This window comes from Apis laboriosa, unplaced genomic scaffold, assembly GCF_014066325.1.
Source record: "Apis laboriosa isolate Shangri-la unplaced genomic scaffold, ASM1406632v1 scaffold26_cov146, whole genome shotgun sequence".
Classification (NCBI taxonomy): Eukaryota; Metazoa; Arthropoda; class Insecta; order Hymenoptera; family Apidae; genus Apis; species Apis laboriosa.
In genome coordinates, this window is record NW_025222592.1 from 4678496 (window position 1) to 4703708 (window position 25213).

The 25213-nt window shown below is 36.4% G+C and overlaps 2 protein-coding genes across 2 annotated transcripts; both read left to right on the forward strand.

Moving 5' to 3' along the window:
• The first annotated feature begins 67 nt into the window (after positions 1-67).
• LOC122713870 lies at positions 68-2943 on the forward strand. The gene is made up of 2 exons (XM_043934679.1): positions 68-905; positions 2534-2943. The coding sequence occupies exons 1-2, from the start codon at positions 542-544 to the stop codon at positions 2863-2865; spliced, it is 696 nt and encodes a 231-aa protein (XP_043790614.1). The 5' UTR covers positions 68-541; the 3' UTR covers positions 2866-2943.
• A 4617-nt stretch (positions 2944-7560) lies between these two features.
• On the forward strand, positions 7561-10042 carry LOC122713866. The gene is made up of 2 exons (XM_043934675.1): positions 7561-8581; positions 8704-10042. Exons 1-2 carry the CDS (start codon positions 8071-8073, stop codon positions 9084-9086), a joined length of 894 nt encoding a protein of 297 aa, XP_043790610.1. The 5' UTR covers positions 7561-8070; the 3' UTR covers positions 9087-10042.
• Positions 10043-25213: the final 15171 nt, after the last annotated feature.

Consider the following 25213-nt stretch of genomic DNA (forward strand, 5'->3'; position numbering starts at 1 on the left):
AAAAAAAAAATATGTCATCCGGTCTTTCGATATTAAACGATTTCGTGCAATTATTAAGAACGCGCAGTAAAATCGTTGGCAAAATTAATAATCGCTTGCTTTAAGAATTACGCACAAAAATATTCGATATATCTTTTGAAAGTAACTTTGACATTTATCTTAGATAGATAAAAAGAATAACAATAATAATAACGATTTGATAAAAATTGTTGACAGATACAAAACAGTGATTGATGGCAAAATCTAATTGGAAAACATACGAGATCGCTCGAAAGTGATCGCGCTGAAAAGGAAAATTAAATTTCTATCGGTTTGAACGCAACGTCACTCGCGTAGAAGCCGCTCATCGTGGGCTTAGCGTAGATTGGCGAGACGTTGAAATTAAAATTCTTGACACCGCGGCCCTTGCACGTCGCTTGCCAAATGGTTCAAACCGCCCCCACCATCGATCACGGGCCGAAGTATAAAAGAAAAATTTGCCCCCGGGGCAAACAGTCAAAATCCTCGCGCGTTCGTCGATACCCAACAGATTTTCATCACGATGAAATCTTTTAACGCGATTTTATTGGCGATTCTATTGTCCCTCGGCTGCGTCGCCGTCGCGGAAGATCCGGGAAACGCGGAGATCAGGCTGACGAGGGCGATGCACGAGTTAAACGAGAGGGATACCATCAACGTCTACGGCGACATAATCACTTTGGAGAAGGTTGCGAGTGACGACGAGGAAGGAAGATCGACCAAGAGCGAGGACCCTCTAATAGGACAGATCGAACGATTCTTGAAGAGCAGGAGGATTCGTGTTCGTCTGCCCAACGATGGATCTTCCGCAGATATGTTTGGCAGAGCCTTGGGACGGAAGGAGATGGGCGTTGAACTCAGAGCCTTGACCACGGGTGCATCCGAAGGTGAGAATTATTTTTTTGGGGCGAGGCGGAAGGGGAGCGAGAAGAAAAAAATTGAAATTGAATTTTTTTTAAACGTCGCTTTTAAAAAAAAAAAATAATATTCATCACGCGAGAATTCGATGAATCAATCGTGTGGAAAATAAGGGAGAAAAATATCGAGTCGTTTGAAATTATTCAAAGGTGAATAATCCTCTTACGAGATCTGTCTTGAACGTCGATCATATTTTTTTTTTAAGTTTTAAGCAAAAATTAGGAATTTTTTTCAAGAAACGAAGTTCGATCAAATATCAACTATTCTTGAGTCGAGTTTGAGTTTTGATTACACGTGTCGCATAAATGTTTTCACTACATATCGAAAGTCTCCAAGTTTTTATTAAAAAGAATCGAAACTAGAAAGTGAAATTCGAGAGATTAGAAAATAGAAGGGGGAGAAAAAGAATAGACTACATAAAGAAACATATAAATCTTTTTCTCCAAAAGAAGAAAAACTCACCGAAGAATTAATCATGAGGAAAGCTCGAAGGAACTTTCTATCGAAAAAAAAAAAAAAAAAACCATTCCTTCGATCTCTCCTTTAGCCTACATATCGATCATCTTAAGCATTCGAGGCCTCGACGACTCCTCCGAATACCAAAGCGCGAGAGAACGCTCAAACTAATGGAAAAATATTCATGCTCCACACAAGTGGCGATTCTCTAATTTAACCAACTTGAATTCCACGCGTCTCGATCTTCGAGGCGTCGAGCCGGTGCTGCGAACGGATCGCGGCACGTCCGCCAACTTATAGCCCCTCGCCTTTCTAAACTCTCTCTAATACGATCGAAGTAAGCCAGCCGAGGCGAGAAACGATTGGCTGCAAAAGTGGGACTTCCGGTGGCGAGGCTTCCGATTGGTGGCGAGAATCCGGCGCCTCCTCGCGCGCTCTCCTCTTTTCCTCGGCCTCTTTTCCTCGCCTCGAAATTTCCACCAATTTTTCTTTTTTTTTTCTTTCTCTCTCTCTTTTTCTTTTCTTTCTCCCCCTCCCCGAATCAACCTGCCTTCCTTCCACGGAGGGAAGGAGTGAAGAGAACGCGCGAGAAGGTGACGAAGAGGGACAGGAAAGTGGCCGCGGCCGCGTAGAAAGCCGACACGCGTCCCACTTCCTCCGCATCCGCGAAAAGGACGGCGGGGAGGGGGCAAAGTGGGCCGCCGTTGGGATTCCGGGTTTCTGGGACGGCGGCCGACGAGAGCCGAGAGGAACGAGGACCTTGAACGAGAGTGCCACATGTCGAAGAAAGTAGATAGCTGGCGATAAGCGGCCATTAAAGATTCCAAGATTCTTGTATCCCTGCCCTGGCCATCATTCATCGTATAGATAAATTTCACTTGGCCATCAATCAAGGGTACACGCAAAATTTGTCGTCGCTCTTCTCTGATGATAATAACGCATTGTTCATCGTTAAAAAAGAAAAGAAATTGATAAGAGCCTATTTTCTATATCGGATTTGAAATTCATCAATTTTATACACTTCGTCATTGTATTGTATTTGTAATCGATTCGAGTGATCACGTATTGTTAAAGAAAAAAAAAAAAAGTGGCAAAATTTCTAAAAGTGAAACTTTAAATTTTCGTTTCGCTTTCGTTCCAGCCCGAACCAAACTGAAGAAGATCGTACTGCCGCTTCTGCTGGCCCTAAAACTCAAAGCCATGATCGTCCTGCCCATCATCATCACTCTGATCGGTCTGATAGGGATCAAGGGACTCGGCGCTGGTCTGCTGTCCCTTCTCCTCTCAGGAGCGGTTGCCCTGAAGGCGTTGCTCACGCCACCGCCAGCCCCCGCCAGGGTGACCTACGGAGTCGTGAAACCCGAGATCCACCACGAACATTGGCACAGGTCGCAGGAGGAGCTGAATCAACCCTACAGAGGTTGGGCCCCTGAATTTGGGCCTGAACAGTACCCCTATCAAGACATCCCTTGAGTTTAATCTTTAGAAAAACCAAAATTCATCCACTCATCCCCTCATTTTATTTATTATCTCCTCTCTGTTATCTCCACTCCGCATTATTTTAAATAAAACGGCATCATATCCTCTCTTCTCTTTTTTTTACAAACTCTTTGCGCACAATTTTGTACGCGTCCCTCGACACATATATTAATTCTCTTCCTTCATTCCTAAAATTCCTCTCCATTCGTCCGATCCCTCATCCATCAAACAAACATTTATCCACTTTCCTTTCGATCCATTCTTCGGTCCAACGATGGCACGATTGTTAAAATAATTAAATAAATAATTAAAAATCTATAATCGCTAAGGTAAGCAGGTTATCTTTGGCGAGGGGGAAGGCTAACGACCCAAATAGAAGCTCTTCGAAGAGAGAGGGAAAGAGAGAGAGAGAGAGAGAGAGAGAGAGAGAGAGAGAGAAAGGACGACAGGTGGGGGAGAAGGAACAGGTGGGAGAGTGGGAAGGGGAAGGAATCGAGGTCACTGTGACGCGAGAGGTGGGAAAAGTGGCCGAGGCAACGATTGGCCGTTTGTCCTTCCCTCTTGGAGGATCCTCAGGATCAAGGGCACTGGGTCATTGCCTCCACGTGGACCCCTACTTCGCGCTCTCCTCCCCTCCCTATTTGGTCGATCGTTTGCCATTCTTCTCCTCCAAGTGGGGAAGTAACGGTATCGGTTGTGATCGAGTGGAGAGGGCGAGAACCTCGGATATATTACGAGCCGATCGAGAGGACAGCACTGTCAAGAGGCTGGAGAACTCGAGGCGAGAAGTTGATGAGTCGAATGATGGGTTTTTTGGGTTTGGATTTCCATTTTGAATTTTGTTCACGCATAAAGTTCCTTATCATTTGTTTGAAAGATTCTTCCAAGTAAACAATCTTTTTTAAACAGGATTGATTCACGATTTTCGCCAAGAATCGTGTGAATGATCAGTAATAGATTTCTTTAAATTCTCTCTTCTTCTTCGTTTAGCTCCTCTTTGAAAAATATTCGCATCTCGATGTTCAACGATCATCGATGAATAAAACGAGAGACTTCCTCTGCAAACGGAATCTGCTAATCGAAATAATTTTATCCTTCTATAAAATCAAATTCGAATTGAGTCGTCGTAATTGATTAACTTTGCACAAAATTAAGATAATTTTACAAGAAATTAAACGCTTAAAATAATTGATTTTCTTTTTTTAAAGAATTACTAACAACAAAATAGTCGAGCCCAAACGAGGAATTCGTAGAAGAGAAAGAATGCAAAATTATGATCGCGCACGAAGAATTTTGAGCGCATAACGGATGCTCGTTCTCGAATTAACGAGGTCTACGCAGCCATTCGGCCAGTGATCGTAGTCGACGTCGATGCACCTCAATCTTTTTTCTTTTCTTTTCCTTCTTTTTCCTCCGTTCCACACAACTCGATAACGCGTGCATTCGCTCGGCATGCCTGAGAACATTAGACGCGTGAACTGAACGGATGCACGAATAGGACGCTGGAATAGGAAAAGGCTTCAGAGAAATTGCCGTGAAACCATTCCTTTTGAAATTGTACCGAATTGGCAGAAAGCTTGAATATATCATAGATTACAATTCATTTTCCAAATTCCCAATATTTCATTTCCATCGAAAGCTTCCGGTATCACGAATTATCCTACCTGTCTGATATATTAAAATGAAGATCCCTTCTTCTTCCTTCGAGATTTTAAACTCGATATCTCGGACAGACAACTTACTATTACGGATTATAATCAAACTACAATAAAATTCTTATATTACGCAAACGATGGGAAGCTCCATCGAAATTCTACGATTCTACGGAGGGGGGAGGGACAGTGATGTGATCCGTCATGGTCGGGCACGCGAGCCGCTCCTCGAGCGACACGCTTTTCCAAATAATCGTCGCCGCTCACCGAGGAAACGATCTCTTTCGAGGATTACCAATCGATCTTCGGGGAATTCACGGCGACTTTCTCGATACGTTCTATGTCTCGATTTTCGAAACGAAAACGGGGTGACCGCGGTGCAATTACCTTCCGACATATACAGGGTGTCTCGGTTATATCTGAAAAGTTATCAATAATTCATTTTTGAAAATTCCATCCGAAAGACAAGTATATCGGATACATTTTTAACGAAGGTAGTAATTTTTAATAAATTACTATAGGAGATATTTTAAGAAAAAAATGTCTTTTTACACTTTTCTTCAAAACCAAAAACTTTGAATATTTTTTCAAACTGAGATATTCCTTGTGAGATATTTTTATAAATAAAGTAGTGATTCGAACGAGATATTGTATATAAATCGACGAAAAAGAGAGAGAGATGGGGAATTAGAATCGTGGAGAAGAAACAGAGATTGACCTGATTGCGGATTAGACAGGGACAGTCTTATAAAATCGAACTTCTCAACCGATTGAACGAACGATTCGATCCAGTTTTCTCCAGTTTCAATTGCTAATTGCCGCAAAGCCGACCACTTAACCCAAATAGATATCTGCGGATTAGTCGATTCACAGCTTTTATTTCCACACGCTTTTGTATTAGCTTTCAACCAGAAGTGGAAGGACAGGGGAAGCTGGTCGATTTTCTTATATCACTCGTCCGTGTGATTCGTAGAAACGTGGACGGAGGAATTAAGGACACTTATGAAATTGCATCGTTGATCGATTTTAATTTTCGCTTTCGCCCCGTCTCGAAAGTGGAGTAGCAAAGTAGCGTTTTCCATCTTTTTGCCCGCGCCGCCTTTCGAACAAGGATCATTTAATAGCACACAGGGAGGAGGAGGAGGGTGGAATAATGAGCCGGCCATGAAATTCAGACGAACTCGTGTCGCGTATCAAATGTGCCAGAAGGATAGTAACAGTATACGAGGAACAGTTATGGGGAACAACATGGCCCATTCACGTTTCACCACTTGCGGCACAGTTCGCGTCGGTTTGGATCGATCGATTGGAAAGGCGGTGATCGATCGATGAAAATCGACTCTATGGAATCCGTAACACTATACACATTTTCTAATAACTCTCAACATCCCCAATATACGATAATCCCTTCCATCCAAAATAAAATTTCACTTTTTACAAAAATAATTTGGTGGAAAATTCAGATCCATTAAAATATTGATCCTGATCCTTGCTACGAATCGAATCGTTATTTGTAAAGTTTTATCAAAAAATTTAAAAGCGACAAGAATCTTCGACGAATCTCAAGATCCAATCCATTTCGGTAAATTTTGAAAAATTTGGAAGGAAATTTAACGATCCTAGGATCGCGGAAGATTGGCCGGTTCCGGCACAAGCGGATCGCGAAACAAGAGCAGCTGAGCGGAGATGGCGCGATTATTAACGAAAGGAAGGCGTTGCGGTAAAAGGAAGTGGCGAAAGAAGACAGATAGGTGGAAAAGAAGGCTAATCCTCTCCTTTTCCGGCACACCTGTTGGCCGAGCAGCGTCCTGCTGAAACGTACGAAATCCATGTAAAACGCCATAACGGCGGAGAATTTTTTATCACGCTCCAAACTCCACGCCCTATTGACGGCGGATCGTTTCTCAACGGAATGCGCTGGAATTTTTCACGCGATTCGCGTGCTTTGTTTCGAGAAGCTCTAAATATTTAGTGAAATACGACCGAGTATATCTCTGAATCAACCAGGTTCTCTTTAATTTAATTTCGTTACATCTGTTACTTCTTTTAACTTGCCAAATTTCGAGCAAATAAATCTTCTTCGAGTCAAGTTCTTCTTTTTTTTAAGAATAACATTTAATAAGAATAACGCCTCTCTTCTGAATTATATTAATTATCTGCACAGAAAGAAAAAAAACGATATCGATCGAAAAAGATTATCTCTCCTCGAAATCGAGCGTACGATTCACGCGATTCGCCGAGGAAACTTCCGATCAAAAATTCCCCGAAGATTATCTCGGGAAGGTTGCCGAGTCAGGAGAACGCGTAAAATCACAATTTCCACGATCACGCGATTTCCAATGATGCTCCTCCGGATCCTGAGTGGAAATTGGCCACTTTCTCGCCGTCAGATCCGTCTGACATAGCGCGCGCTCGCTCGTCGTCGTTGGAGCGTGGCGCGCGAAAATCCAATCTCCACCGAGTTAACCGGTCTGATTTAAAGTAGGCCTTCTCGTTTCGCTCCAAGCCGATGTAAATATAACGTGCTCGCCATTCCTCCTCCCTCTCCCCGCGCCCCTTTTCGTAAATACACCGATTTTCGCTTAACAACCGGATGTGAGCAGCCTCCATTTTGCCGGGTCGATCGACGGCCACTGCCGACCGCCTCGATTTCGTCGTCGAGATCGAAAGTGGTTCACGCCGGGTTCGTTACTGTCGTCGTCCGATCGATCCGCCACACTCGATCGACCGACCTTGTTCCTTTTCTTCCACGGCCGAGTAAAACGCACGGATTCACAGAAAACGGTGGATAAAGAATTTCCTTCTGCATTATATACATATCCACGTTAACATGTGCTTTCGGTACAAAGAAGAATCTATTATCTCATCTCCTATAAACATATATATATAAAATAATTTTCTCGATTTATGATGTACGCATAGAAACTTTCCGTACTGATAATTTTTAGATCACGACATCGAATCGAAGAAACGGAAGCAATAATCCGTGATTCACTCCTGTGAGATCACACAGGTGTGAATGGGTGATCCAAGGTGATCAACGAGGCTTCGCTCTCATTATAGCGTCTCCGGTATCTCCTTATTTCCCCCCGCGAATTCGACAGAGATTCGAATTCTTCGCTCTATTTGACGCTCCCTCTCGCCGCTTGACGCGAGCCAAGGCGGCGGCGGCGGCGGCGGCGGTGGCGGTGGTGGATGCCCCTCGCCTCCTCTTGGACCGCCGCGAAGCAAGAGAGCCGTCGTCTCTCCGTTGCCTCTCGACTTAGGAGAATGTATGGAACGGGCCGAAAGGCAAAAAGGAAAAAGGACTACCCGGTGATTCGCTCTATATATACTGCAACTATCCGAGGGTATGTCCAGTGCACGGTACGCGCCTCGTCCGTCAGCTTCGGCCTACCGTCCTATCCTATACCATCGACCAGTCCTATCATAACCAGCGAGATACTCGCGCCGCCGGATCCGTTCACCAGCAGGATCGCGTCAAGAATCTCGGGGGGCCTCCGGATTCTTCCAGTTTCGAGCTCGATAGAAAAGCAAGGGAGAAATAATGAAGGGAGTCGCGGTTAAACGAAGCCATCAGCAGGCCCTCTTGGCTGCTGTTCTTCTTCCCGTTCTTCTGGTCGGTCCCGCGGTCGGCGAGATCGAGAGACGTACCTCGAAGCAGATGGTCGAGGAGTCGGCCGAGAGTTTGGGCTTGAGCAAGGATTGCGGCAAGTCGTACAGCGCCACCTGCCTCAAGTTGGACGTGGTCTCGTTCCTCGACAGGCTGTCCGAGCAGGAGGACATCAGCATCCTGCCGGGTGTGTCGGTGATCAAGGAGAACGGGACGGCGAACGTGCCCGCCTCGGAGGTGGTCGCCAACCTGGCCAGAGATTTCCCCAACGACGTGGAGAAGAGGCTGGACGCGTACCTCGTCCACAAGGTGGGAAGTTATCTCAACAGCCACTCCATCTCCATCAAACTGTTCGATCCGAGGACGTTCGAGGCGGCGAGAAATTTTAACGAGGAAACCCTGGCTCAGCTTGGACTCGGCGGTGGCGGGCAAAGCGTCGGAACTGGTAAGAAATTTCCCCTCCCCCCCATTTACAAACGAACGCTCTTCTCTTAATGATTTTAATGAGCTCGAGAGAGGAATGAAAAGAAAAGAAAAAAAAAAAAAAAAAACGACGATTTCGCGCAGGGCGCAAGAAGGAGAAGGGCGGCATGGGAGGCATGATGGCGGGTCTGATGATGATGAAGGGCACGTTGGGGGCAATCGGTTTCGGCGCTCTAGCTCTGCTCGCGGGTAAAGCGCTGATGACAGGTCTGATGGCCCTCATGTTATCCGCCATCGTCGGTCTGAAATCACTGGCGAGCGGGGGCGAGAAGAAGACCACCTACGAGATCGTGAGCAAACCGGTGTACTCGAGTTCTCACACTCACAGCTCGGAGGAGCACCACGGCCACGGTTACGGGCATTCAGGATACGGGAGATCCCTGGACGCGATCCACGAGGACGTGGAGCAGGCCGTTCTGAAATACGGCAACGTGCGGGACCGTCGATCGTTGCTTCGACAAAATTAAGAATAACTCGTGAACGGAGGAGCCGCCGAACAACAGTCGGTGGCAGAGATCTAGTAGCACGTCTCTACCTCACCGAGTTCTACCACACTTCGTTTCCCTCTCTTATCCTCCCCTCACCACCTTTCCACTCGTCTTCTTACTTCTACTCTTTCCTCCTCGATCTCTCCACCGCTATTATGTTCCTTCTCCTATACTTTTATCTCGCTCTGTCTCTTTGTCGCTCCATTCATCATTCCTTTTTCTGTTCCTCTCTTCCATCCATCGTTTCTCTGCTTCTCTCGTTTCATTATATCACTGTAATCTCGATCACCGTCACCGAGCTATAACTCGTAGATTCGTAGGTATTTATTTTATACTGGAGTCATGCTATCGCCACCTCCACCACACAGGTCACAAGGCTCGAGAAGAAGCTGGTCGTCGTTGCACATGGACCATCCTCGAATCGTGTACATGATTTTCTCTTTGTTATTTATATTGTATTTATTACTCATTGTAAAGTTTTAATAAAAAAAAAAAATCATGTTTTTAAGAAACCGCTTTTGATCCTGTTTCGTATTTTCTTTTATCTTGTATTTTGTATTCGAAAATTTGGAATTTATTGGAATTAATTTAATTGACTGCTTCAATGATGCTAGTTAGATTCGCGTAGCAAAAGGAACGAGAAATCGAACGAAATGACTCAAAGAATCATGCTCTTTGCTTCTGTCAAGTAAATTACAGACATCCCGGATTACATGTATAATAGCAAGATGAATGTACCATTCAATTAGATCGATATGAAATAAGGTCGTTCCTTTCTTCGACGCACATGTCGAAGCTATCCATAATCAATTATCCAACATTTCTCACCGTTCGACACTTCCTCGATGATACATTCGCATAACTTGTAAAAATAGAAAATATTATATACGTTTTCAATACAATTTCCAATCCCAAAATAATTAATTTTTTTTCGAAGATTATACTTTCGTTACAATGTTTCTTACGCGCTCTTTGTTTCACAATTTTATTTATCGAAAAGAAAATAATAATTACCTCTTCGATTATTATATCCAAGAAACGGCTAAATAACAAACGACAGAAGATTTCATCATCGCAGACCGGGATCAAATTCTATTAATCTTTTCGCAATAATCTTGTCCCCGAATTCTCGAAAGGCAGCATCCTGCTTTGCAATCTAGGAGATCAAACCGAGTAAACGTTGTCATTACGTTGTTTACTTACTGGCGAATGATAAATGGTAATCGTGACAATGTTTGGAAAAAATACATTGGATGACATAAATCTTATTGTATATAAACGATATTACGATCTGATGGAAATCAGTCTTTGGAAATCGTTTGGGGATAGATCGAGCAATGACGAGTTTCAGGAACAAAGTGAGCAGAGTGCAAGGATCGATGTTGATTGTGATTTTATTGGTGATCCCGATCGTGGTGCGAAGCCAAGTCAACGATGCGACGATCAAGAAGAATCAAGTGGATCCTTATAAAATCGTCGAGACCAACGATCGTCGATAGTACTTGTTCATTTTGTTATTTCGTTATTATATTTGAAAAATGTGTTTGTTTCATACAAGTGATTCCTTTTCTTTCTTCTAATATTTCTGTGGCTACGGTTTCTTTCGAAAATTGAAATTAATGAAATTTTTAGCAACATTGGCCGAAGAGTGTTCGATTTCCGGAAGAACGGGATCAGAGTGGATATCAGAGTGGTACCGTCGTTGAAAAATGACTCGATCAAGGATGATGATGATGGGTTCCCGGAGTTTCCCGCCATGGATATAAACCGATGCGTTATCGATCTCTCGTTGATCTGCGCGAAAAATCGTCTCGGCCGATTCCTAGAGTCCGTTAGGAGCATGAACGAGATTCACTTAATGGGGCAAGACGTTAAACTGGTGAAGACCAGGACGAGGAGCAGCCGTAGATTCGTTAACGAGAGTAATGACAATATAGAGCGCAGCGTGAATGATTTCTTTGATACGTTCGCCTTGAGAATTACGTTACCCATGTGGAATGGGAATCGAGAAAAGAATCAGATCGATGTTATGTTCGACGAAACCGATATTGTCGAAGGTTTGTCAAATTTTAATGTTTAACTTTAATTTTAATGTGAATAATGTAAACGAAATAATTCATATGCCGACGTGCGTATTGTTACACTCTAGGAAGAGGGAAAAAAGGAGGTGGTAAGGGAGGTGGTAAAGGCAAAGGGTGTCAGATGATGATGATGGCAGGTCTTATGATGCTCAAAATGAAATTTATGGGTAAATGTATAAAATATTGCCTTCCATTCCGATGAATATTCAAATATAATTAATTTTAATCGAATAAAAATTTTTTAAATCAGGAATAGCAACGATGAAAGGAATGATGATGGCAGGTATGTCCCTAATGATATCAATGGCAATGTTAATGAACAAATACATGAAGGGTGGCGGTGGCGGTGGCGGAGGCGGAGGCGGTGGAGGTAATACATCACGAATATTCATCATCGTCGATTATCATTACGAATATAGAATGAACACAGTATTACACTTGATTATTTGCAGGCCAATACAAAGAAATTGTCCTCTTAACGAAATCTACTGGAGGAGGTGGAGGAGGCTACGGTGGAGGGGGTGGAGGAGGCTATGGTGGAGGAGGCTACGGTGGAGGGAGTGGAGGAGGTTATGGTGGCGGAGGTGGTGGTGGCGGAGGAGATTATTATGGTGCTCCACCGTCTATGAGTTATGGTGTATCCTCAGGTGGTGGTTGGGGTCGCAGTTTTGAAAGACGATTTATAACTACAAATCCCGACAAAATGAATTGTACAAATGATTCGACGAATTCACTTTTCAAAAGTGAAAAAAAACCTGTTCCATGTACAAATTTTATCAGCTATAAGAATTATGGATACCCGTTTGTTAATTCCAATTTTACGAATTGGAATTATAGCAATCATGCGCAGCAATCACAGAAATATGAATATTTAATTAAAAATGTTAGTAACGTGGAAAATAACGAAATGAAGCCATTATTACGTTCTTCTGATAAATATGCTATTGATACGAATACTTATCAAGTAAATGAGGGTACAAGAGATCACGTGACTGATGCAGGACCAGTCGTTGATTATAGGGATAATGTCGCTTTGACGAATAATATAGGTAGCAATTATGATACAAATTTAACGCAACCGATTTACAATGACGAGTGGCAATCAACGGAAGAGAAATGAATTACATCTCAAATTTGAATAGAGGAATTTCGAGAAAAAAATTCGAATGTTTCGTTGTACGATGAATTTGATGTAATTCTCGAAAAAATGAAAAAATTCGTGTACTATTTGAAAATAAAATTAATATTGAAAACTACTTTGTTCGTTTTCAAGAATGATTTAAAACCCATCAATGCGATCGAGATTTTAAATCAAGTGCCATTACGTGCAAAACAGTGGTGCGATCTTTCGAATAACTAAGTAAGACAATGCAGAAGAGTGTTTTACCTGTTTTCAAGTGTTACTTTTTATCCGTATGTTCCGTGAATTACGGATGAGATATAGGATAGATCTATTATCGTTAGAATGATAAAAATAAAAAAATAAATAAAAAAATAAATAAAAAAGAAAAAGAATTAAATGAATTTAATAATTCATCGGTAGAATATTGAAATTATAAAATTTCAAATAGAAATAATCGTTTGTATCGATACAGCGCGTGCCTTTATCCGTCGAGTTGTTTACAGGCCTTAGTCTCGTTTCGACTTTCGATATCGACGCGTCGAAAATATGTGCGGAAATTTTAATTTCGTATAAAATTTGAAATCTTGCATGTATTTTATAATTTAAAAAAACATGCAGTGTCGGTACATTTTTTTATTGTTAATACGGACGATCTAGAAGCTAGTGATTTAAATGGTGTCACGGTTTTATCTGCGAACGGTAAAACTTATGGAACTTTGTGTCACGTGTTCTGAAATACCGACTTCAAAAAATACCGAAAGTATTTTTTATACTATAGCAAACTTTAATTTAACTACACAAAATTGAATCATTCCAAAATACAAAATAAAAATAAAAATTTGTATTTATGTACTTTATAATTTTAACAAACTTTATTTATTATTTACATATTATAACAAACTTTATTATTTTTTACATAAAATTTCTATCTAAATATAATCGCGATCGCAGCCAATTAGCTCATATTATTTCTTATAAAATATATAATTATACCACTGATATTAACTATACGGCGATATAATTATATATTGTATATTAAATAATAATGATTTCCCAGGTCTCACCGCTTGGAGGTTGCTGCGAATTGGAGACCCACCCTAGCCACATCCCATCCACCCTCCTTTTGCGTGTGAAAATTTATTTATATATTTATTATATATATTTCAAATAAATTCTCCTTTTGGTGTACGCTTGCAAAACGTTCAAACTTTTTACACGTTGCGCAATACGAACAACAAAAGGAGCTATAAAAAGAAAACCGACGCGGAAGACTAAATCTGAAAATGAAATTTTAATTAATCTATCGATATTTTACATTTCCATCATTATGAAAATGGAAAATAATTGATAGTTAGCAGCTTAAAAAAAAAGAAAAAAAAGAAGCGAAATAAGCATTCTACAAAGCACTACTTTGGCCATTATCTACTTGTCTACAAACTACTCAACACCCTCCTGATTTGCATATTTATTTGTAAATATATTTACATTTTTAAATACATTTTAATCAATATTTTTCCACGATGTAATCTTCTATTCTTCTAAGAAGAAAGAAAAATCCTGAAACAAACTTAAATATAGGATTAAAACATTTTTCCTACCTATTCTAAGAGCTCTTTTCCCTATCTATCCATAAATAATTAAAAATATTTTATTTATGAAACCTGTCTATTAAAAATTTGAAGGATCCTTCTCACAACCAAACATCCATACCAACAACATCACAATTTTCAAAAATTCACAACACAAACATATGAACCACATATGGTCAAAGAAGAAGTGAATGATAGCTAGTGAACGAAGTCACGTAGATATCAAGTATCGAGGATTTGATTGTTTAAAACAAGGAAGTTTAGGAATGGCAATTTCATGATCATGTTGCCTTGAAAAGGAATACTCTTTCGGGAAACTATGAATCGGAATAGGAAAGGCAATAATGCCTTTTAAGAAGAGGAAGAAGAGAACATTAAATCATTTATAAATCCTATCTTATAAATTCTACCAACTTTATTTGATCCTACTTAATATAAAAATTAAAATGAAAGAAGTATGAGATGATCCCTCTATTGAAAGATGAAAATTAAGGACTGAAGAGTTCCTGAAACAAATTATACAACAAAATTAGTGAAATTTAATAACACAGATAATTAGATTCTAACAAATGAAAATCGAATCATTTCTTAATTACTTCTTCTTCTTCTCTCTATTTTCTTCAATTTGTACCTGTAACAAACTCAATCACTGGATTAGTAAAAAGAAAAAAGAAATATTAATTTTTAAAATAAAATCAAATCAAATCAAAATATTGTTAAGTAACTCATAATTCTAAATAAAAGACATTTATGTATTTAAAGAAACACATTTTTTAACATTTTATTTGATATTTTTTAAAAGTATTTTCAATAGAAAATGCTCTTAATAAGGGGATGCTGAAAAGAAAAAAGAGGTAACCAGAAGGGTTACCAAAAAAAAAAAAAAAAATATCCACTCAATATAAACCCGAACAAACCGTGAGTGGAATCTTTTCTATTTCGCAACACTAATATACTAAAATCTCCAAAAAAACGCGAAGAGTGCCTTATTAAATTTGCAATGCAATTCTTGAATAAAAAAGAAAAAGCTAAAAAAAAAAATAAATAAAAGACTATTAATATATAATGAAGTATATAATAAAATATATAATGAAATATTTATGAAATTCTCTAAATCAACTAATTTATGCACTCGTATTTTATTGTACGCAACACTAATAGCGGAAGGTTGCAGCCATATCAGAGGCTGCCGTCGTATAAAACCACCTTTGCAACTCTTTTGGTCGCAATAAGTGATCCAAGCTGGAACATGCTTCCACAATCCAAGTGGAAGAAATAGTGGGCAATTCGTAAATTCGCAACACTACTATACAAAACGCGTTTATTGGTGAACGCAACACTACAAACAACGCGATCATTCGTCATCGCAACACTAATTCTTAAAATGAATGCAATACAAAATTCTTTAAAAATTAATATCTTAATAATGTATCATATGATAGCAACAATAAAAAATAAAAATTCAAATAAAAAAAAAATAAAAAAAACAGACTAATTTACCAAAGTAATTAAAAACAATCGCGACATTATTTGCAACGCAACACTACAAGGGACGCGATTCTCATTTTATCGCAACACTAATTCAAAACGCGAGATTCATAAACGCAACTCTAATGCAACCCGTTATTGATCAATCGCAACACTAATAAAAAATCGCGATGCCCATGATGGCTGGATCTGGATGATGGGCCGGCATGCAATCGGCCAGACAACACAAACAATTACTACGTATTACTAAAACGAGCACAGTGACAAAATAGTAACAATGACTTCCCATCCTTTGGACCCAAAAAACAGATCCAAAAAATGAGAAACCATTCGTTGCAGCCCCTCTTCGTGACAGTTTGTCGAGGCCTCTTCGGTCTTCCTCCTTCGGGCGCGATGCCCGCTGAAACTTAAATCTAGGCTCGAGATTCGCTAATCGTAAAGCAAAGAAAAAAAGGGGAAAAAAAAAGGACTAAATCGCGAAAGCTAAATGCGCATGGACGACCAACAATCGCAACGATCGTTCTCCGTACATGCGCGGAATCTCGAGCGCAACGTTCGTTTCGAAACTTTTCGCGATCGCGTCCGCGAAATTCGAAAAATCGAATGAACGAGGCCAGAGACGAATGATATTTCCGTTCACCATTTATCCCAGCTTCATCCTCGATTTCTCAAATTTTATTTCCTGAAACAGATTGTCACGCGAAAACGCGCCTACCCGATCAGAGACTGTGACAACCTGCCCGGCCCTACCTACTTACAATTAACAGACATACCAGAAGTATACTACCTACCTACCTAGCCCTATATTTAAAAAATAAGCAAAACAGGCATACCAACACACTCATACCACGATATTCTCACGCATAATACTCGGGCGCAAAAGCCTACACTAGGGAAAACGTCCCGGGACGCCTCCGACACCCGAGCTTGGCACACTACACGCACACTCTAACTTTACGTACCATTTTCCTGAAATCGACTGATGATGGCTAGTAATCATTGCGTATGAGATAATAAACTTTCGTATATGTAAGTATATAAATTTTAATATTAAGTATACTGTGCAATTGAAAAAAATATATGTCCTCTAAACAAAATCATATCATTGGAGTATGATGGAGGTAATGTATTATTATTATAATGATATAATAAGTAAGATTACATTTTATTATTTTTAATTTGTAATATATAACGGAATGTTAATATTATAAATTGTGTGATTGAATTACACAATCAATTAATAATTGTTAATGGACTAATAATTAAAACGACGTAATTTCACATCCTAACCATACATACACATGTGAAAAATACGTCGTGCACGATATACTAACGCATCATCAGTCGCTGAGAAATTTTTATGAACTTATGAACTAGAGTCATCATGCCCATTGCCTCTCTCTCACCCAAGTAGCACCTGGGCACGTGAGTGAGTTCCTGGCAATGAACATGGAAAGGGTTAAATCTGAAAATCCTGAGCTAAAAAGATAGATTAGTATAAATATTTAACGGGCTAATGATTTTATATATATCATATTTCAAATTTTAATGAATCTATTTTATTTTTACTTTACTTTTTATCAATATAATAAATTATTGAAATTTTAATATTTTAATATTCTATTTTAATATAAATTTTAAAATTCTAAAATTATTAATCAAATGGGAATATATTTATTTAAAAAATGATTGAAATGTAATAATAATTAAAATTTAATAATTGAAAGTTAAATATCAATGAAAATATCCTCAGACGATTCCTTCATCAAAGCATATTTTTTAAAATACAAAATAAATACTCAAAACTTATAGCTTTGATTTCAAAATCTATCTGTCGCGAAGTGTCTTCTTGTACATAATATTTGATATATTTTCAAACGAAAAAAATAAAACTATTATCTTTATTATCTTGAAAATCAAGTAAAATGATTTATTATCGTATTATTTTATTTTAATATTTTTTTTAGATATTTGATGTTTGCAAATATTCATATTAAATAAAGTTTAATAGATAATTGTAATAATTTAATTTTAGAATTAATTATTTTAGAAAATTATTAATATTTAAAAACGCGATGTACAAGAAGACCTAGCCTAAACTAATAAATAAAATACAAAAGAAAATGTTACTATTCACGGATAATAAATATCCACGGTCACTGTGCTCGTGCAAAATTCTACGTATACAACCAATTACCCGTGTCGATTTGGATCTTTCATCCTACGACATGATTGAGTAACCAGAGGAAACAAAATGCATGCGACTCACCATTGATGCGAAGAATCTGCATTGCCATCGATGTTGATCCATAGGAAGTCCTCATCAAGAAACTATCAAAAAATAAAATATAATTTAAAACATACATAATTACTTTAAAAAATTGGAACTTTAATTTAATAAAAAGATATATGAAGGTAGTTACCTCTTCACGTGATGGATGATCGCCTTATAATCTTGAATCACTGACTCTAATATGTATCCGAAACGAATATTTAAAAAAAATAAAATAAAATAAAAAATTTTTAACGCGCCCGTTCAAATTACAATCGGCGAACAAACACTGATTCTAATTTCGCGAATAATTATTATTATTATAATTAATTTCAATTAGAGCAGCTGTGCTCTAAAAAATATTTAAAATACTATTACGAAGAAAACACTGACTCTATCAACCGCATTGCACGCGGTTGCAAATATTTGTTAAGTCCAAGAAAAAACGGCAAAACCATCAGCACCTTAAAAAAATGTAAAATATATAATACATTCATAATATATTCATAATACATTTATAATATTCGTAATACATTCATAATATTTTTTTTAAAAATTAAAAATTTAATTAATAAAAATTATGATAGAAATAATTACCTCTTCGAGTGATGGATGATCGCCTTATTCTCTTGATTCACTGACTCTAAATATATATCCGAAACGAATATTTAAAAAAGAAAAAAAAAAATAAAATATAAGACTATTGACGCGCTCGTTTAAATTTCAATCGGCGAACAAACACTGGCTCTAATTTCGCGAATAATTATTATTATTATAATTAATTTCAATTAGAGCAGTTGTGCTCTAAAAAATATTTAAAATACTATTACGAAGAAAACACTGACTCTATCAACCGCATTGCGCGCGGTCATAATTTTTTCTGAAAGAAAAGTTGGATTAGCAGGGAGGGAATAAAGAAACAAGAGAACAAAATCTTTCGATCTTTTCTTCTTTTTTCTAACGAGCATTATTAAAGAAAATACTTTTCTAAAACTAGGAATTGAGAGTTAGATGATGAAAGAATAAATTTAATTTATTTGAAATAAAAAATATAATTTATGAAAATAAAAATGTAATTTGTTTAATCTAATTTCATTATAATATTCTTAATAATTCATGTATTATGAGTTACTTAACAAATATAGATATATCAGTATATTATAATTCAATGAAAAAAACATAAAAATGAATCTGTTTTTGATCAAATGTTACCATTTTTCCGATTAGTCATTGTCGAAAGTCGTTACGGCATCCATCTTGAAATTCCTTTTTTCCTCCTTGTGATATCCCAATAGCTAATCTGCACAAAAAATAATCAAATTTTTAGAATAGATATATAAAATATATGAAAATTAAAAGATTGTATTAAAACAAGGCAATAACTAATATAATTTGATAAATAAAATTGAATTAATTAATTTCTTCAAAGAATTATAATTTTCAATAATAAATTATTGAATAAATATACTAATAATAATGAGACGTAAAAAAATAATTGAAAAAATAACATATTACGTAATAAATTGATCACATTGAGGGAAGAGAAACGTTTAAACACTATAATTTTCGATAATCCATATAACAATTTCAATATATTATATAAATTAGGCGGGGGGGGGGGGGGGCAATTAAACAAGTCGAAACCTGTCGAAACCTGTCGAACGTGATATGAACGCGAACTGAAATTTTCTCGAAAGATTGAATTATGTTAAAAATGTTTTCAGCCTTGTAGCTTTAAACATTATTCAATAATATAATTCAATGAATAATTAAATAAAACTAATAACAATATAAGTAATATAGCTTTAATAAGAATAGAAATTGCGACGCAATATGTATTTACGTACCTCAAGGTGATGCGTCCTAGAGGATTTCGGAAAGACGAATAACACAACATATCACATAATTATTCACAAAACTATTTGATTTTCTTATCACAATGTACAATGAACACTTAGATAAACGAAATTAATAACAATATTAATAAAATAACTTAATAAGAATAGAAATTGCGACGTACGAACCGGCGACACGTCCTGTCCCGAGGATTTTCGAGAGACGAATGACGCAACGCATCACATGACTTCTTAGAAGCTTTCCTATTGGTCGGAGCACTCTCCCCCTTAACTACGTTTGCGCGGTAAATCTTTCTTCGAACGAAGAAGTACGAAATATTCCGAGTTACATATCACGTGACTAGCTAGCGGCTCGACTATTGGCCGAAACGATCTGCTCCTTCTAAGTTCGCCAGATAAATTTTCCCTCGAATAAAAAGCTACGAAATATTTATAATAGTTATTCGAACAAATTTTATAGTTACATTTAATTTTATTTCTAATTTAGTCAGGAATATTATCATCTAATATTAGAAATAATTTTATATTTCTTGAGAATCTTTTAATCATATATAAGTGTTTCTTGAGCATATAAATTTTGCAGAACAAATATAAATAAAAAGAGCAAATAGAATATGAAAGACAAAGGATGACTGCCATCTTTAAAATGTAGCAAATGAGATACATAAAGAAAGGAGAAAATAATGAGGGGAAAAAAATAAAAAAAGGATATATGTAATTATTTTTTAAGTAAAGCATCTTTTTAAAAGTATGCAAAAAATGATACTGATATCAATTCTTATTCTATTTTTATTTTCTTTCTTTTCTTTATATATTTCATTTACAGCACTTTGAAGTTAGCGTTGATTTTAATATTCTTATCCTATCTTTATCCTTTTCTCATTATTTATTTTCCTTTTCTTTATTTACTCTTAGTGCGTGACCACAAATAAAATATAAGATGTCAAATGAACTTTCGTCGTTTCTCTTTCAAAATTCTTTTAAAATGTGTCTTAAAGTAATTTAATATAAAATATGTACATTCTCGATTTGTATAGAATAACGACTTCATAAAATATAAATAAAATTTAATAAAAATATAAAATCAGAAAAGATCTACAAGATACCAACTTTCGACTGAAAAGTTTCAAGTTGAAGAGCATCGTTATATGTCTTCTAAAACTATCAACCAACCAATTTCCATTATAAAGTTCAGAATCGTACGAAAAGTAATCTTCCGAATAATTCGTAGGATAATGCATAATTATATCGATGGAATGCAAGGTATGAAATAGATTTTATTTGTGAATAATTCTTTTTTTAATGCCTTTAACATTTTATAAAAGAGGAAATGAAATTTACAACTCAGTATTAGATTTTTTTATTAATTTAATCACATTTTAAAATATCTGTAACTTTTTTATCAATTTTAAATAACAATTTATATATATATATACATATATATTCAAAATTCGATTTTAATCATAATTGAATATACTTATGTGTAACGACTCGTTACTAACGAATATTTAAAACAATATATAAACGAATAATAAACTATAATATGATTCCATAACATAAATAGCTACAACATAGATAAGTGTAGAAACATGCACACGCTTTAATTGCATGATAATTGTATACCAAGAAGTATTAAGCATTAAGTTGCATATAAAAAATGCGTATTTTAATACTACATATAATTCAATATACAAATCGTTTTAGAATCGTCTCTGTACAATAACTGACCCACATCGATTTGCGAACTTAGCACGTACATTTCATATATATTTCGTACCACGTATCTTTTTCGAAGACAACACGATTCGATTTGAAAGGTATAACGGCAATCAGATTTTTCTAACGACTAACAATTTCTGTCTGTTTCTTCCTAATAGATGGATCTAAAAAAATAATCTGTTTGTCTGCATAGAATTCAAATATCTTAAAGCCATTAAGAGTTTAACATAACTCTTTTTAACATTTAATTCGAAACGTTGAACATAAAATTGCTCTATATTTTAAGGATTCTCTAAACTACTTTTATTTAGGTTAAAATTATGTTAGATTAAATCTAAAACGCGTTCGACAACCTTCATAAAATTCTTTATATGTATAATGTCTGCATAAAAATAATTAATTTCAGGAAAAATTCAAAAGAATAATGGACAACGGAACAATGAATCGGGAAAATCGGTGAAAGTTCTCGCGTAAGAGGTTAGACTCGATTATCAGTGCCAGAAATAGGTAGAATGTGTCACGTCACGAGTTCGTGGATCGGTTCACTTTCCTACGAGCGTATGCACGCTTCGTGACGGATCTTTATTCAATTCCTCGTTGATGTAACAGGGGCATTACCGACACGAGAAACCGGCCGGACAGGAAAAAGAGTGGAAATTTGATCGCATTGTTTTCATCTCCAAGAATGACGTGATAATGACAAATTAAAGAGTGCAGAAATCGTATCTTTCCACGCTATGTGTCAAAGTAACGACGATGATTTCCAAAGAAAATCCAGGTAAAAATCTCGCTTCTTATAATTGACTCGTTTTCTATATCAAAAATCTATGTCAATCTTGTTCATTCGTCTCTAACTTTCTTAGTCAAGGACATTTTTAATTACTTTTAACATCATCAGCATTATATAAGTCGAACAGAAATCACTTTAGTTCATTGATCATTTTAATCATCTGTTTATACAATGTGTCTCATTATTCATGATGATATCCTAATAATAATCAGGCAAAAAATTCTTCATGAAAAAATAAAAAATAAAGAATTTTTTTCATTTGAAGTTTCATTTTCGAGTAAATAAAATTTGAAAAATTTTTAAGTACAAGTAAAATTTCAAGATTCATTTCTTTTTCTTTTCTAACTTCTAACTTTCTTTCGTACCATTCCAAGCTAGTGAATTTACCGTTCCAAATATTCGAAGCTACCAGGAAGCACGAATAATATCACGTATCGTCGATCTCGATCGCGTACGTGACATTGAACAAGGGTAAGACTTAAAATTTTTACGCACACCCAATATATGCAATGTGTCCCAGTTCCTTGGTTCACTTCGAGCACGTGCAAACCAGTTTCGATGCAGTATGTCTTGTACAAATACTTTCTGCCGGCGTTTCTCAGTTAATGACACGCATAGACTTCCGATTTAATGTTGTCGTCCGTTCAACAACACAATGCTTGATCAGTATTGATAAACGTTGACATATTAAACATATAGGATTATATTTAATTTTTAATTATTTAAATTTGTAACAATTTACAAATTATATTTCATATGGCTTATATCAAAAGTTTTTCAAAGTATTTCAAAAGTGAATATTCTATTAATTATATTAATTTTTCGTAATCTATTCGTCATCGACAATAAATTGTTTATGATAAAAACAGCTTTAATTTTTATCGTCTAAAAAAACAAATAAAAATGAAACAAAAATATAATCGATATAGCGTAATTTCTATTTTATTTTTTTCAATCTTGTGGATGATTCGAGTAGAAACTAACGATATTATGAAAAAAACGAAGAATCTCACGTTTTTTTTTTGGAAATATTCTTCCACAATACGGTTCATTCAGCCTACTTCGGCATTCGAGTTTCTTCTTTTTCTCGCTACGACATTCGTTTAATCACTTTTTATTCGCTATCGCTCTTCGAAATCTCAGAAACTAATAAAATTTCCATAAAATAACCAGCCAAAACGAGTATCTTCGATATATATGTTTTAAGTATTAATCGAAAGGATTTCGAAGTGTGTTACTATTATGGAAATTCTTCTAGGTCGACGAGTGGTATCGTGTGTACGTAGCATCGGGGAATTCTACGTACTGGTACTAATATCTAGGCTGTCTGGAGCGTGGCCGTTCTTCCTCCATGGGTATCGAGGGCCATGACGAAAAAGAAGGAGGAAAAAGACGAGGCCGTTTCCATGAACGAGCACGATCGTTTTCGGTGGTCGTCGAGCGACTAAGCCGGTCGTCGCTCTACCTGCCCAGTGGCCAGATCGATAGTAGGTCAATGGAATTCATCCGACCACGTTCGCCATCGTGTCTCCATTGACCCATCCGATTCTTCCTTGTGATGATGAAATTTAGACAAGATCATTGAGAAACGAAGGATTGATCGTGTGTATTGTATTTTCTACATCTTGACCATTTAATTTATTGCAAACACATTTCCAATCTCAAGATCAAGATTTTCCCATTCAGGAAGAAATGACATTGAAACCATTTCTCTCATTGAAGAAACGTCGATTGCTGAAAACAGTCACTGACCGTTGCTTATCGTACGTTCCTCATGAATGTAGGTTATTGGCATGGAAGCGGTTGTTTCCAATAATGGGAACACCTTCACCAACGATCCATTAGTGAAAACTGCAAGGTGGTGCTGGTTAAGAATTCGTAACAATGTTTATGAGATGGCTACTTGATCCATGACGTCTATGAATAACTTCGAAATAAAAGGAATAGAATAATTAATAGAGAATTGGAGTAGAAATAGCTTTTGTCCAAGAGGTATAATTATATTTATATTAGAAATAGAAGAATTTGAAATAGAATAATCAATAACTATAACAATAACAAGTAAAATTAATTTAAATTATTAAATTATTAATTAAAATAATTAACAGAATCAAGACAAACAGTATCATCGGCATTCAAGTAAAAATTTAAAATAGAAATTACATCTTGTATCATCTGCATCTGGAAAGGCAAAGGATATAAATGAAATTTCAGTTATTCATTGGAAATCGCTCGGCTGTTGACTTATACTTCGTTCCAGATGACTGTGCCATCATTTCCTAGTCAAATCTCAAACTTTGCTACGTCTTTCACAACAGTTAACCTCGATACGAAAAATAAGGTGAGGACAGAGTTACTTAATATTCCGCTCGATGATATTCTTCATTTCTCGTTTTGTTTTTCACGGTACACGCTCCGAATTTCACTCTCGCGTTCCACTTATTTGCATTTATTTTATGGATACATTCGGATATAAGCTGACTACTCAAAGAATCTACAACGGAGATTGCAAAAAGCGATCTTGGATCTCGTGGTTGTAATCAAGCAATAATCAAAATGAGATCACTCGTCACCTCGCATCAGACCGGTCTGATGGCACATAAACAGCGCAACGGTTCATTGATTTGCAGTTTCTATTAAATCTTGTTATAGAAGAAGAGTTTTCACGAGAAACGACGAATTAGTTATTTCTTTTTGCCTTGTTGAACGTTGTTATGATTAGTGTAATATTTATTTATTTGATTAACGGGATGAATCTATTTGTTTCACAATGTGAAATAAGGAAATAAAATGAAGATGGAATGGTAAATTTTCAAACAATATTGTTTGAAACATATCATATTAGTAAACAAAATATGAAAAAGAAAAATATAATATTGATTTGATAAATGTGATATAGTTATCATACTCTAATCAAAATTAAAGTACTATCTAATAATTGGAAGTTATATTAATAATCCAAATGATTAGCAATTGTCTAAATTAAATTATGAATCCAAAATTGGATAAATGAAAATAAAATATAACAATCTAAGAATATTCGTTTAATCTTTGAAAAGTTTTGACAACTCATAACATTATACATACATTACATCATACATTAATTAAAAGATCAACTTAATTCCTAGTTTCTACACTTTCTAAACATCTTAACTATTTTTCATGTACAACAAGATAAACCAAAGGAT